Here is a 17,163-nt window from a genome sequence, read left to right as displayed (position 1 = left end):
TCAACCCAACCAGGCAAGAGAGACTAGCTCCACTCACTCAGAAAATAATGTGTTTTCTGCAACCGGAATACCACAACCATCCTTCTTACGCAGAGCAGAACTACCGAGAGAACAAGATGGAATAGAACAAACAATGACTAGGACTGAAGAAATTGCAAGGGCATATGCAACTCTAGCACCTTACATTAGAGAAGTAATATCTTTCAGAGAATTTTGTAATGATAAACAAAGGGAGTCATCTAGAAAGACTGTAAATGAAGAACTCAAACATGAAATAATAAAATTAAACTTCCACATTTTGATGGTTCAGAAAAGATTACACTGCGCCAATGGTTAGAAAAATTAAACACATTTTTTATTCTAAATCCCATGACAGAAAAAGATGCATTACAATTCGCTATAGTACATCTAGAGGGAGCAGCACATGATTGGTGGACTCATGGGCGTATCTCATTGGGACATAAAGATGTTAAATCCTATGAAGAATTTTTCCAAAAGCTCATGAATAGGTTTGATGATAAGGACATCGAATGGTATTTTCAAGAACTAACTCAACTCAAACAAACTGGAATAGTGGAAGACTACACTCGCAAATTTCAAGAGTTGTCAATTATGGTTTCAGACCTTTCCCAAAAGAGACTCACTCATATATTTATAGAAGGATTAAAAGACTCCACTAGGCATTCTATTAAACTGCATGAACCACAAAACTTACAAGAAGCCATTAGAAAAGCAAAAATAGTAGAATCAAGTTCATCAAAAGAAAGATCTAAGAATTTCTCAACAAAGATGGAGCATAGGAATGAAGACTCAAGAAAAGACCAGAGAGAGAAAGAATGTTATTTTTGCAAAGCGAAATGGAGTAGAGGACACCAATGTCTGAGTAAGGAAGCCCAAAAACAAAAAGAGGACACATTGAAGAAAGGCATATGTTTCAAATGCACAGGTCCTTGGGAACCTGGAAATAAATGTGACAAGAAGGGTCAACTCCATAAAATAGAAGCAACACATGAAATAATTAATGAAGAGACTTCAAACAAACTTGTGAACGATGATCAAGTGAGGATATGGGAATAGAGAATCATTGAAGCTTTAAAGAAGTTCGACTTAGGACATGTAAATATCAAACAATACATATATGTACATATTTTTATGATTATTAATAAAACTTTAATATTTAATTTAAAATAAAAGGAAAGAGTGGCAATTAAGGGAGAAATGCTCATGACACCCTATTGTTAGCACCTTCCTAGGAGTGCAATTAAGGGAGAATAGCTAGGGCACCCTATTACAGTGATATGTTAGGGAGAACTGGGTAATGACACCCTATTGCTCTGTAATTAAGGGAGAACTGCTAGAGCACACTATTGTAGAATTAGTTGAGGGAGAACCACTGAGGTCACCCTATCATAGTGACAGTAAAGGGAGAATTGCTAGCAAGGCACCCCACTATGCTATGATTATGGGAGAACTGCTAGGGCACCCCACTACAGAGAAAGTATTGTAGATATCTTGGGATGAGATAAAGTCTTACCTAAGTATTATAAAGAGGGGTAATCCTAAAATATACCCATTGAGGCCTATGGGAAAGATAAAGTCTTCCTTAAGGAAAAAAGAAAGAAAGAAAGAAATGCACACTAAAAGAGGATTGATACAAGGAAATGCATAACAAAGAAAGTGGGAATACTAAGATAAGTGTTTCTTTATTCTCAATGTTTTCAATGAAATATTACGATTTTGCAATTTATATTGTTGTTCTAAATTCAAGATGGAATTTTTTTTGTTTTAGGACCATGGGATTGAATATCAAAACTATGTATTGAGAGTTTGGATTTCTTGAGGACAAGCAATTTTGGGCGGGATGGACTGTGATATCCCTGATCTCAAAGGTCAAAATAATTAAAACAATGTCACAATGATCAATATAATATTTCAATAATAAATAATATAGCCAATTGTTATTATAATATTTAAATCTTAATAAATAAATATAATTGTTGAATGAATAAATAAAAATATTGCCTCATAATTATATAATATCATGTGTTAAATATAATACAATACAATATATTATTAATATAATATTATATTGAACCTTTTTCTCTTCTAAGAAAGAAACTATCTAACATTCTTAGCTATCAAGTATATGCCAAATGAAATATTATTGCTGGGTTAGGAAATATCAAAACTTCATATTAGGGACCTCAAGAGAGAATGTCTTAATATATCAATAAAGGTGAACATCTAAAATTGATTCAAAAACACAAATATGGAGCCTGAGCGGGAATCAATATCTCTTAAACTTCATATAATAGTGTTTAAATATCTGATAATTACCATCAGGAAACCGCAACCACAACTACATGGTCTGCGATGTATATCCATACATATCGTGTTTGACCAAAACTTAAACACTCAACAGTGCAAGGAATATTTCCTTATAAAGAAACTATGGCCACAAAATCTATTGCACAAGAGTATTAGCAAAGTAACTAATATCAATTAAGGAAGTAATCAACGGGCACGTCTCCTCAAGAATGAAGTATTCAAAATATTACGACCATTGGAGGAAGAAGTATGGCGATCACTTAGACGAAGAGGCGTATAAAAGGGAGGGGAGAGCAGATACAACAGAGGGAATGGAAAAGAGGAAAAGAAGGATATTGGGAACCAATATAGAAGTCAAAAGTTTATCAACTCAAACCGGGAGCAAATATCAATCATCGTGGGCCTTGGCTCGTAACAAGTAACGGACGGAAATTATATAGGGCAAACATCCAAGGAAGGAAAAATCATTGTGGTTTCTGTCAAACAATACCAACATGCACAAATATTTAATTCGAAGACACATATTTCGTATTACTGCAGTAATCCCCCATGGCAAGTAATCATATCTAGGCACAATTAACAAGAACATCATATGCATGGGAAGCAAAAAATGAGAAAATAACATAAGAAGCAGTATTTGAACCCGTGTTAAGACGGTTCTCATCCACATTCCAGCATTCGAGTTATATTATTTCTTACATGTATAAGCAAAGTGGACAACGCAAGGACAGAGTAAGGCACAAGACCCACTAGGGTGTAGGAGACATTATTAAGTGAGGTATACTAAGGGAAGATACCTTGGCGAATGAAGATTAGGTTTAAGTAATATTCATCAAAATAAAGAGAAGTAAGTGATAAATATATTTGAATAGTAAGGGAAGAAACGTGAAGAATTTAATTATATAATTTCTAAATTAGGATCAAAGAAATGTTGAGGAAAGCGTCTATATATTACCATTATTAACTTGTTATATTGGATGAAATGTTAAGAGAAATATCATAAGTAATTCTTTTTAAGAATTTGGAATTGCAATAAGAGTGAACCCTGAGAAGGGTCATAACATCTGTCATCACTTTCAAACGTGCCTCATCGAGGTTAGACTGCTGTGAGTAAGAAGATTATCTGAGTTACAGTGAACAAAAATTCCACAGGTCACATATACAAAGGTTATTCGAGTAACAACAAGAAGACGTGTTTGAGTTGCAGTCCCGTATAAGTTTGCAGGTGGTTTGAGCTGAGTTTGGCATTCAGATGATTCACTAGGGTGTAAGGGAGAATATCTTAAGGTTGCAGACAGAAGCATTGATCATAGCAACAAGGTTAAAAGACACTCATGAACAATAGTCGACTTACCAGGTGAAACGTAGCATACCAGGAGCTGGATAACCACCATTATATTGAGTTCTTGTGGGCGTGAGTACTACAGTAGTCTATTCCGCAAGTCAACAACATCCATTTACTGATGGCATACCAGGTTCTTTTTATGTACTACATATGTGTTTGATATTAAATGTGAAAGAAATGTACTATGTCCAAACCGATATGTCCATTAAGTTTGGTTCAATAGTAAACTGTTGTGTAATGAATAATAGATGAGAAATCTGAAAATCCAATTGTATGCTAAGGTTCAAACTAAACTTAATATAGTATTCTGGAAAGTTTATTTAATTTCAGTGATATCATAATTCAACAGTTTGATAAAATTCACAAGTCCAGATTTAAGATTTTTCTTATCAAATTAAGCAAGGAAATATTACATAGTCCATTCTCATGGAGAAGTCTATTTTCATTTTTTTGATATATCATGTAGATAGACATTCTCATGTAAATGCTTGTCAATTACCACTTCCAATTCACCAAATAAGATGCTAGAACAATCCTTGCCATCATTCATAGCAAGTTTCCTCTCATGGTCCTTGAAGCTGGACTAATGAATACTCAACTTCTTCAACGCTCATCTGCACTTCTTGAGCTGACTCTTCCTCCTTGTTGACCTTACAAGTGTGACCAAGTGACCAAAATTGTTTGCAAGTGAAACAAATGTGCTCTTTACTCATTTGGTTCTTGCTCATTTTCTAAGATTCTACAACATTCAATTCCCTTGCCCTTAATTCTTCTTTAGCCCACTATTGTTTATGCTTCTCAATTTTTGGCTCACATTATTTGAGCTCCTTGTTGACCAACTTATATGCAGCTTTTGAAGCTTTTTGTTCTCTATTTGAAATTGTTAACAAAATTTGCAGAAGTGGCTGGAAATGAGCATCACACTCATTAATTATTATGACCATAACGTTTTCCATGGCTGCAACAACATCTGCATTGTGTTCTTCCTTGATTGTGCCTAATAGATTATGAAACGTTGTATGTATTAAATCATACAATCCCATCTCAAGCATAAGGTTGCATAATCCGATATCTACAAATGATTTTAGTATAGCAGCCCTTCTATGGAAATGACGACTACTGCTATCCCAAAGATTTTGAAAACTAGCAACAATAACTTGAACTACCTGACTCATTATCAAAAAGTTCTTGAGGTGCCAAATTTTTTGTAACCTCCATCAAACAAGAAGTGACCAGCAGTTTAACATCGTCATCTAAATGTTTTAGCCACTTGTGATGACTCAACTCTGTCACTATAGAAGCAAGAGCAATTTGCACTAAATGTGGGGGTGATTGTTTTACCATGCTTAAGCATCCTTCCAATTTAATCAATGAGAGTATGTTCACTTGCTTGCGAATCCAACCCCAACTTGCTACTTGTTTCATAAAGAACTTTGGCCAAGCTGTAATTTGATGCCATTTGAAACTTGCAACTAAAATTTTAGAACCTGCACAAAATCGTGTTGTTATGACCACTATACCTTTAATGATAAATAAATGTTAGTCTTGATTCTCTGCCCAACTTTTGCTCACCAAAACAACCAACACTCTCCACTGGAAGTTTCTAATTTCTACAGCTTTCACAAATCCCCCTTACTTCTCTACCTGAGAATAGAACCTCGGACCTCTGCATCTATATACCTGTTATAACTCGCATTCATGCAGTTAATGCCTAAGTGTTTCTTCCTAGGCGGTTAAGGGGAATATTTTCAAATATTTCCATCCCTACTCCACAGTTCTTAGTGTTGTTTTAACTAAAATGATTATCTCTAGAATGGCTTGCTGACGTTTTCAGACACCAAAGTGATATTCCAAAGTATTATTACTGAATGGTGAGACGTATCATTTATAATTGCACTTCTTCGCCATATTTCTTTTAATATGCTTCAACACTGTAGTCAAATAATGTCAATACAAATATCACAGTTTGTCAGCGTCAAATAAGGATTCAAAACCTTTCATTAACAATCGCCAAAACACAATACCATCCTATCATAACCATTCATGCAAAATTGTTTTGCAAGTATGTTAATCCTATACTCACGGCTATAGGGAATATTGTGTAGTGAAGATTTCACAACTGGTAACATTAAATATGCATCCCGTACCAAGGGATATGAACGGACATGTTAAGGCATCAAAAGTACTAATCTTATCTAGCACTGGATTTCTTCTAAACAACTCCAGCAACAACGTTCTCTATACTCATGAATGTGTTCATATACTATTGCAGAGAGATAACACTAAAAAGGGCACTAGCATTTGGCTTTGATAACCAAACACATCAAACTTCTACCCAATTTATGGCTTCATTGCAATCTACCATTCGTTACCATTTTCCATTGTCTTGGAACGCATCTTGTCTATGAAATATGAACATATTGTGTTGATGTTTGGTAGCTTCAATTGGATAAACTTTTAGACTAAAGTGCAAAAATATATATTATATATTATATATGTGTGTGTGAAATATTTTATATATATATATATATTAGATCTATGAGATATTATATAATTAAATAATCATTTGTTATTATATTAATTAGATAATAATGGATAGACATGTCTTGTGAGGAGACATGTCTCTCCATGTCTCTTCCTTAATATAAATAAGAGTGATATTGCTGCCATTGGAAAATGTATACCTTTATAGGCAAAGCAAATACATTTGCAACAATCACCGAAAACCAACATGGTATCAAAGCCAGGCTGCAAATGTAAAAATATCAAAGAACAATTCAACCATGTTAGAGGAAGAAATCAATATAAGCATGTATGATGGAAGAGGTTATTAAAGAGGTCATTTTATCGAGGATGGAAGAAGTCTTGTGCACTAGCGACTATTTACATTGCTGCACAGTCATAAAGTATTAACACAGCAGCTTCGGCCTTGATTATGCAATGGTAGAAGTTGGTTGCACATAATTTCTTCACCAGTCTAGGATACTTGTAAGCTTGCCTATGGATTCTACCATGCCAAGACCGCCTGCTCAAAAGGGTCTTCACAGAATGACAACAATGAACTAGATGTCCTAATGTGCTCACTCCATTTAATTGCATTCTCTAATGATGAAAGAAACCCTCCTATACTCAGATGCAACAAAATACTAATGGAAATCATGTTGCTTGTTTCCAACTTGTGCAAATCACTGCAATTTCAATTGACTACAGGAATCAATGCTTCTGTAACGTGCCTTTTGCGATTTAACTTGATCCACATAAACCTTTGTCACAATTTGCGTTCAAAGCTGCACGTGGATTTAAGGAAAGGGAACATTAAACCTTTGAGCACCCACATTACCAAGTGCGTTATTTCATTGACTATTATAAGTGATTGTACTCAACATATTGCTATGATATGTGTCAATCAAGGTGTAAGGGAAATTTAAAAAGATAGAGGATTTACCAAAAGCGAATATAATTAAACTCAAAAGGGGCAAACTTACCTCTTTACCAAACACTAAATACCTACCACTAAGGAGTCAAATTGAGTGGGATATAATAAGCAGGAAGGAGGAGAATTTAAAAGGAAGATTAAATGAGGTACATAGTCTAATTAAGGAAAATATTGACCAAATAAACATAATGACATCATGCAAAGGTGAATGGTTGGTGATGGGACCCGCCGAATAAATAATGAAATAGTGATTATGAAAAAAGGTAATATTAAGGTAAAATGTATGTGTGATATTTTTAAAATGTTATTTACCTTGCTCACTTTACTTATATATTAATATATGTACGGTAAGTTTTTTAAAAAAATGGAAACATATAGAATGTTTGAACATAAAATTTTAGGATGATATTCCATAATATGAGATTTAATAAATCGAAGGATTTTATGGATTAATTAAAATGTTGCAAGATAGCAATGTAAACTATGATATTATTGACTATTATAGTAATCTCCTCTTATTTCAATATGTGCTATTTGCCTTGATCTCTTCCTTTGAGAATGTTCTTGCAGGAAAAAGAGGGAGTATGGTACTTCATCAAAGGCAACTTTGGCTAAGGAGCTCAGATGATTGATTTTCAAAGGGAGTTTGAAAGTCCTTGTGTGGACTGTATGACCTTAATGGGCCTACCCCCTACGTACATCATGAGGAAGTAACAACTTCCAAATGACTATCACTTGTATTTGCAGAAGTTATTGAAAGGTCACGATCTTACAATAACTTAATTTTTTATTATGATGGATATCTTCTAATGCCTATGCAGAGCATGATAGATTATACTTTACATGGTGGATGTTCATATGGTAAGCATTATGAGAATGTGTGTGCACATACCTTATGAACATTTTGAGTACATGGTGAGTGTTATGCAAATTGATATTCAAGAGGCCATTACACAAAGTACTAGGTGAATATAAAATGAGTTGACATTCAGGAGCCATTACTCGTACTTGGCGAATATCTTGCAACTCAACATTCAAGAGGCCATTGCTCAAAGAGTATGCAGTGACTGTCAAATGAGTTGACATTCAGGAGGCCATTACTCCCAATATCTTTAGATTACATTGAGGTAATATATGGTCATGTGTTTATCCTCCCTAGCTAAGAGGGAGTGTTGATGTTTGGTAGCTTTAGTTGGATAAACTTTTAGACTAAAGTGCAATATATATATAATATATATCTGTGAGATATTATATATATATATATATATATATATGAGGTATTATATAATTATATAATCATTTGTTATTATATTAATTAGATAATAATGGATAGACATGTCTTGTAAGGAGACATATCTCTCCATGTCTCTTCCTTAATATAAATAAGAGTGATATTGCTGCCATTGGAAAACGTATACCTTTATAGGCAATGCAAATACATTTGCAGTGATCACCGAAAACCAACAATTTGATTCTGTAATTAAAACTCAAAACCTCCTTTTCCACAATGATAAATGATTTTCCAAACCTTGAATCATGTCAGGCGACTCTGTTATTGATGCGTATCTGACGACTATCTAACATTCTACAAGGTTCTCTAATCAAAAAAAAAAAACTTCACAAAGTGTCCTTCAAAATCGATTAGGCCAGATAAAAAGAGACTGAAAGCACCCTCTCATTCCTTCTGTAACTAAATGAAAATTAATTTACCCACCTAGTGCCAAAATTCTTTTTCAATTGCTTTGACTAGAATTAAATGACACAACTATCTTTCCCAAATCACTGTTATGAACCTCATAGAAAGGGACCTTGTTGTGCGTAACTCAAGAATGTCTAGGAGCAAACGATGATCTCACTCCTACAACAACACTACAGAACACACTTACAAAATGAAGCGGTGCCAATATCTTCACTGCTGAAAATAAGACACGGCTCGACTATAGTTGTACTAGTTATTCACAGCACCAGATATCTTCCCTATTAGCTCAATCACAATAATTTTCTCTCTCATATTATACACGATTGCAATGTCTAAGTCTTTGATTACCTTAGTTTCCAATACTTAGTCAACATTTCTTTCCTGTATCTTAGGCCTGCAGACTGAAATATTTTGTAACGCCAACCACTCATTCAATGTCCACCTGTATGCTTGATTCAATTAGTAACTAAACCTGGTGAGTAAAGTCTTTTGTTGTAAACAAATCAGACTCACAATCACAAGGCTTATAGTTTTTTGACGAGTAATTACCCAAGCATTATTTTCTGAATTACAACTCACCTTATCACTTGGATATGACCATAACAGCATCATCATTTTCCTTGAATGGTTCTGTAACACAAAATCTAGGAAGATACTCTATTTGAAATTCAAACCTCCAAAACTACAATTGCATTTGACATATCTTTTTAACGAACATTCCCAGCTCTTGTCGTCTTCCCAATCTACTAACACCAGTCACTTTGTTGATCAACAATTTATCAAGATGAAATGTTTGTGGTTACTCTACTAGAATTCTAGATGGTTCTCAATAGCTCACACCGTGATGAGTGTGTTAACATGAGGCAATCACTCTACTGGAGATGCTACACATTGATGTGCCTTTGTTCTTCCAAGCTACTACTTGCTCACAAAAATCATGACTCAAAAGATGTCATTACTGGGAATTGCTTACACAAAGCCTCACACGCACATCATCTTGCCACAAATTTCGGTTATCAAAGCTTCTTCTAACTCATATTGTCCCCCAAATTTTTAGATTCGCATATGAGTCGGCAGCAGCTTAATATTTTGCCTCAAATGACAAATCCCCAAGGAGCTAAAATAACTAGAAATAAATACTTAATTTCTCTTCAACCTAGTTATTTCAAACTATACTAAAAAATTTAAAGGTTTTAAACACATATTATAGCCTTCATGAAACATGCAGGCCTACCCATAATTAAAAGCTCAAATATTAGTCTCCTCCACATATACAAACATATGAGTATGAAATATTCATGCCGCACCTTTTAATCTGATTGCCGAATATTTCTGTTTTATCAAATTTATACTCTTGACTAAATATGTTAGAAGCGATTTTCAATGACTCCCATACAAAGATACCAATATTCAGATACAAACCACCAAATTGCAAAAGGATGACCTTCAAAACTTCTCTATTGATTTATTTCTGATAATGATAAAATTCTTCTATGTTTTTTTGTCAATTTGTATCTTTCTACTAACCTCACTATTTGGCAGGATAACTACGCTCTGATACCACTGTAATATCCCAATATGATATTTTCCTCAAAATCACTCAAAAATTATTTTCAAAAAACCACACATATTTTGCAAATAAAACCAACAGATTAAACAAGCAATGAACCAAATTATTCATTAAAATATTCAGTTTTAATACCATCTCAGAAATGTCATTGTATTATAAATCAGCAATACAACAACCAAAAGCATAAAATCCAATCTTAAAACAGTGTGTTACAGTCAGATTGCAGAGGAAATACAACATGCACTTGTAATTGCAAATGTGAATCCACCATACAAGATGAATTGGGGCTACGTCCAATCCACCCAAGAAGAACCTGAGGGTTTGCATTCTTAGATCCTAAATTGAACCTAAAGCTTCCTTAATTTCTCCTAGAGAAATCTCAAACCAAATCAATATCCAAGCATAACTAAAAATGAATGAGACTCCCTCTTTAAATGCTCAACAATAACTCTTTACCTGCCTTTTGTCTTTTCGTCTAATTCCCCCTCTTTTCACTTTTGCCCACTTTATAATATTACATTGACCCCCTTTTTAATTATTTATATTATGTTCTCATAAGTCAACTTAATATTACATGAATGTGTCCTTAATTTCTTAATGTTCTAAAAATGGGACATTACAACCTTAAGGTGGGTAACAAAAGAAAATATTAGTTCAAATTCATTTGTGGAGTATTGAAGCCAGATGTTCGATTTGGTAAAATTTGAAATATAAAAGCAAGGGCTGGGAATCGTACTGCATCCATCTACATATTATTGTTTGGTGAATTTGTTTGAAGAAGCTTAGGGTTTGAAGACTGTTACAACTAAAATAATTCAGCATTTTGCACTGTGTTACATCCCAAATTTTGCCCTAATTTTTAATTTGATCATAACTATTAGTTTAACAAATTATTTCTTTTCATGATCATGTGAAATGAGTTCGTTATTTATATACGTTGTACCAACTGTTAACGAATTATTTCTTTTTGTGATCATGTGAAATGAGTTCATTATTCATATACGTTGTACCAACTGTTAACGAATTATTTCTTTTCATGATTATGTGAAATGAGTTAGTTATTTATATACGTTATACCAACTGTTAACGAATTATTTCTTTTCATGATCATGTGAAATGAGTTAGTTATTTATATACGTTGTACCAACTGTTAACGAATTATTTCTTTTCATGATCATGTGAAATGAATTAGTTATTTATATACGTTGATGAAATGACCAACAACCTACAACTGTTATTAGATGGTTAGCAGTTAATTGATTTAAATTAACAATCAATATATTTTGTTTTGAATTACCATGGAATTAGTGTTTTGGGCGAGAATGTTTTTACATGGGTGACTGTAGGAGAAGACTGAAGGGAGGGGAAGCATTGCTAAACGGGATCATCAGAATGGGATGTTCGTTGGTTCAGTCATCAAGATCGACAGGTATGACATAAGACTTCCTTGGAAAGGATACGAAGACTTGTCCACAGGTTACATTATGGGACCACATGAGCTATTAAGGAAGCGACATAAAAAAAAGCATAAAATAATCTAAATTAAAATGTAATGCATACCTTTAGAGATTGTTTATTAAATTTTATCTTATCATTATAATAAACACTTACATACGAACACATAAATATAAAAATGAAATGGCACCAATAAATTATAACAATATAATCTAATGATGTCACCTCATGAATAAACTAGTGAACGTACATAAGAACGTATTATAATAATAAAATAAAGTTTATAGCTCTTCAACTCCTTATTTCTTTTCCCTCCTTATTTCCCCTCTTTTTCAAATTGAATTAATGTTTGTATTCGAATGGTCATCTTGGAAACCGATAGAAGCCAAGGAGTCTTGGCCAAGTCTTTAAGAAGCCATGATCAACTTAGACAGATCATCCCATCCTCCTTTCTTTCCATCCTCTCGTATCTCTATCTACTGCATTTCACACTGAGCCAAGTTGGACGTTCACAGCCGAACACCTTCCAACATTTCGCACACCCAATTTCCTGATTTTTCCCTTGATACTTTCAGTGACTAAAGTCTAGGAATAAGTCTCAAGACAGCGGGTGAATAGGAGTTCCGACCAAGGCAAGAAGAGTCACATTCTAATCACTGGTCACAAGTCTTGATTTTACCTTCTTCCTTTCTAAGGTTAAGCCCAACTGCAATCGATTACTCATTCCATGGTTGAACGAAATATCATAGAAGCATTGTAAATCATGATTTGAATTTTCACTAATGTCTATTTCCAGTCGATACATAATGATAGGACTGAGAATAAATCAAATATGTTTTCAACCCTTTTCTTTTCTGAATTTAAGCATCCATCCATGGCCAGCTAGGCATCATAGTTTGAGATCAATATATAATACTAGCTGTTGGTTTCATGAAATGGATAAGAGATCATTCATCGAGAATCCTTGAGAATACATCATTTATGAATTCAAATGGTAGATGTATAAAACTTGATTGATTATGTGAAACAACACCAAAGCACCTGTTGTCATAAATTTCCGACCATATTCAAAATACTTACAACACCGAGGAATTCACTAGCAAGATGCAAAAGAATTGGTGAAGAGGTGTAAATAACATCAGAATGCTCATAATCTTACAAACACCGAGGAATTCGCCGGCAAAGAAGCCATGGAATGGTGAAGAGGTGTAAATTATAACAGAATGATCATAATCTTTCCAACACCTAGGATTCACTTGGCATGGAAGCCAAAGAATGGTGAAGAGTTGGAAATAATCCTGCAAGAACAAATAATGAAATCAGATTTGAATATCTAAATGATGAATATTTAATAGCTCATGCATGTCCCGGTAATGGAATCTGTTAAGTCGAGTGGTGGAGATCGGGTTCACAAACCCAACTAAAATCCTTGGCCAAGGTAGTTTCAAGCATATGTGCCAATCTTGAGATCACTTGTTTGTTTGTAGATGTCAATTATATAGGTATAACTGATGGGGCACTCAACCACTTGGTAGCTCGAATGGTTGGACTGAAGAACATCCCAAGCCCGATCTCGAGGTAGGGAGGGTCATTCTAATAAGTTAGGATGTGTGGGGATAAGTATGGTTCAAGGTTGGAAGGTTAAGCCTATGTCAATGCTTCTCCTCTCACCAATGTCAAGGCTTGAACAACAAGAGAAAGGGATTCTTCCGTTATTACTGTATGTTTCTTTTACACTTTTACTTTTTACCCTTAGAAGAATAAATTAGACAGTTTAGTTTTCTAGATAAAGTAAATATTGACATTTACATTGAATAAATATTTCAGTTGATATAATTCAGTTAAGGAAGTTAGTCGTTACTTTATTTCCAGCTGAATATGTTATCAGTTAGAAATGGTTAAATTATTAGCAATGTATATAAATTTATTTATTCCTTTTGTTCTCGTTATATCAGCTGAAAATGAAATACAGATAGACTTGAAACAGTTACTTTTATCATAGTTATATTGGGTTAGTAGAAGTCATTGTCTTGTGAAATGGAATCGGTTACTTATTAAACAAATTATTAGGAGTTCAAAATTGGTTAAGAAAATTCGTTTGTTACACTTTGAGTTGGTGAATCATATCCAATGAATTGTGCCATGTAGTGTGCTTTCATGCAGTGATTTAATTGAAGAAATATCTAGGACATTTTGTGTAAGAGTTGAATTCAATTTCTGCATCCTTAAGTGTATGGTCGATTTATAATATCTGATTTCAATCATTCTAATTGTGTGGAAGACCTCTTAGTGACTGCCGTAATTCTGGAATGCTATCCCTACATGACAGTTTTAGCAAGATCTGAGAACTGAGACTAATGATTCAGGTCTGCACTTCATCGCAGGGATCGATTATGTTCATGAGGATGCTGTATACCCTTTCCCGGCATCCACGTCAACATGGAGTAGTTATTTAATGTGCAATGTTAGTATTGGAGTATATCAGCATTCTTCACAATCAATTCCAGGTTCATTATTCAGACTGATATAAATAATTGTATTGTTCATATTTGGCATTGGTCCGCATTGTAATTATTTGCATTGGTATATACTATATAGAGTGCAGTAAGATAGGAGTGCAAGATTTTTGTATTTCAAGTTCCATGCATTGCAAAAATATATTATTTCAGAAAAATACAAAAAAATGTATATATGATTGAAAAAAAATTTAAAATGCAAAAAAGCACAAAATTTTCAAACACCCAGGATCCAGAGCCAGAATTGAAGTTATAACCCTTTGGGGTTATTACAGGGTTATTACATCTACATAAAAATCTAGTGTGTAGCCCACAAATAAATTGACATGGTCTCTCTCCAACTCTACAAGAACAGCTAGAACAAAAATAATCCAAAACCCAAAGACTAATTTGCATTCAATTTATTCAAGACTAATTCAGATGATGCACTAGAATATACTTAATACTATGGAAATAGAAAAGAAGATAGGAAATATTTGAGACTGACCAATCATGTGGAAAGCTGCTCAAGTTTCTAAAGAGAAACTCACCGGTAATGAAACCAATCGGTCAGATGGCAAATTGCCACAAATTGCTGTATAGCTGCAAATCATTTGAGTTCTAACAATTAGTTTACAAGGTCATGGAAATAATTACAAGATTACTTGAAAGATGACATAGTTATTGAAGAGGTACTAACACAATCAATGAATCCTCCACTGTTGCTGCCAACACCCCAACCATACCCACTGTCCAGTTGAGAGGGAGTACCCTGTAAGACAATGTTGCATGTTTAGCATGATGGAAGTTTAAACTACTCTATCCCATATTGAGACAACTTAATAATCAGAACAATGAATACACTATGAAGTTTCACATTTATGAAGAAAAGTTCTAAAATGTATAATATACAGTTGAGTTACCCAAAATGTGAGACACGTCCAAGTGTGGGTTTCAAACCAACTACACCGCATAATGATGCAGGCATGCGCACTGACCCTAAAAACATCAACAGAGTAAGTTAGAATGGAAAAAGAAGTTCATGGTAGAACAACGCACTCTATATACAGAATTAATAAATATTTATTTATTTCTTTGAACACATACTAATAAGAGTCACCATCTAGACCTGAATGCATTCAAAATACACTGCCAAAACAAAAATGTAATACTTGAATAAATAAATCTGTAAAGAAAGGACACTGAATAGAACGTGAGTTCCCATAATGCTTCCCATCTGGATACACAGACTTGGAATGTCAATATTTTAACCAATAGACAAGTTCACCATACAACATATAAAAAAATTGTTTATTAAGTCAATAAAATTGGGAAAATAGTTATAGTTAATATAACACACTTTTCCATGTTATTGCTACAAAAAATTTTATATGTCAAACATCTGTCAAAATATTATGATTTGAAGTAAATGAGCCAAAAGGACAACACTAAGCACAAACTTGAGGAAAAAGGGATTGATGATGTCATCATCCATCAGTTTGGACTATCATGTCCCTTTCTGTATAACAAGAATGGAGAAGAGATTCCTAACCTTCTTTCCCAGCATTAGCCAAAGAATTAAATAAGAGGGAATTAAGTGAATGATTGTGAAATAGGCCAAAAAAGTTTATGTTCTGATTCAATAAATTTAAATTATTCACTTAAGTTTTTACTGGGGCCAAAATCGAAGTCACTTATGAATTCAATGCTAGGCAAAATATCTCGGTGTCTCATGAAAATGGAAACAACAAAAATATTAGGCTTTGTATGGAACCACACCTTTTTGTTTAGCACAATTTGTAAGAGGCGTGGTGGAGAAGAAATAATCATTCCATGCAAACTTGATTGTGTTATTTTTACTGCCCTTCATATCTCTGTGTTATTTTTAGCTTTGATACCACTAAAAGATCCACAAACCATGCTACTCTGATTTTTCTGAATTTACCAACTTGCTGATTGAAGGATCTTATGAGTCTTTTGACAGTTGTTGATGAGTTTAATTCTCAGAATGTATTTAGGGGTTTTTACTTGCCTCTTTGCCAATGAATAAATGAATTTGAAGGTAAAATATAGTGAAATAGTAGACTGATGATTTTTTTCAGAATTCTGATCTTCATAACAGCAACACTAATATTAAATTCTAATTATGCGTTGCAACCAAAATAGTGAAGAGCATACCAGGAGTCCCCATACTAGCTTGGAAATGTACTTTTTTATCGATCAAACTAGTGAAATTGCCAATTCAGGAGTACCCAGATGGTGACAATACCTCTAATGACATTCTATTTACATAAACTATAATTATTAAAAACATTAATAGAAGAACTAGATAGATCTGCTACAGTTTTCCTCCAGGCATTAGGGCAAGGTCACCAGTTTTGACAAGTTTTCCACACTAAAATGTTGATAGTAACCATGCAAGCTTATGAGAGACTAAAAGAGCCACTTATTGATTTTATTACTGTTGTTGATAATGATTTTCCAACCTTATCCAAACCCTAACTGCTGCACATTTATTTATTTGTTGGCCCAGGTGCCTCCAATGTGTACAGCCTTCCCTAGGAGGCCACGTGAGGGCTGGAAATGGATGTAGCAGCCTTCAATGGCCTCTAAAACCTGATCAATTCACTGTCAACAATTCGATATTGCTGCTACAGGTCTGATTTTGATTCACAAATAAGAATTCCGGTGGAATTATTCATTTATGTGCGTTGGGGTTTTTTCCAAACTTAGGCTCTAAGAAGTTTTTGTTCCTCAAAGTTCAAAGCTGCTGAATTAAGTTGCAAAGCTCAGTCTCCTTAAGTTGACTGTAAAAATGATTTCAAGATGCCCAAA

At 33.9% G+C, this 17,163-nt stretch overlaps 1 protein-coding gene across 2 annotated transcripts in view; it reads right to left on the bottom strand.

Annotated features, from left to right (window-relative positions):
* Positions 1–17,163, bottom strand: part of LOC149567424 (fatty acid amide hydrolase-like) — a 255,275-nt gene that overhangs the window by 111,383 nt on the left and 126,729 nt on the right. For both annotated transcript variants that reach the window (XM_089820607.1, XM_089820609.1), the window contains exons 10-12: positions 15,252–15,327; positions 15,029–15,100; positions 14,880–14,931 (exon numbers count right to left, since the gene is read on the bottom strand). In XM_089820607.1, the coding sequence (XP_089676733.1) occupies positions 14,880–14,931; positions 15,029–15,100; positions 15,252–15,327 (200 nt within the window). The remainder of the gene's footprint in view (positions 1–14,879; positions 14,932–15,028; positions 15,101–15,251; positions 15,328–17,163) is intronic.

The sequence above is a fragment of the Cupressus sempervirens genome, chromosome 3 (genome assembly GCF_028749045.1).
Source record: "Cupressus sempervirens isolate cs-2001-9-10 chromosome 3, ASM2874904v1, whole genome shotgun sequence".
In the NCBI taxonomy this organism is placed as follows: Eukaryota; Viridiplantae; Streptophyta; class Pinopsida; order Cupressales; family Cupressaceae; genus Cupressus; species Cupressus sempervirens.
The sequence above is the reverse complement of the archived record's forward strand: the minus strand, read 5'-3'. Positions and strand labels throughout refer to the sequence as shown.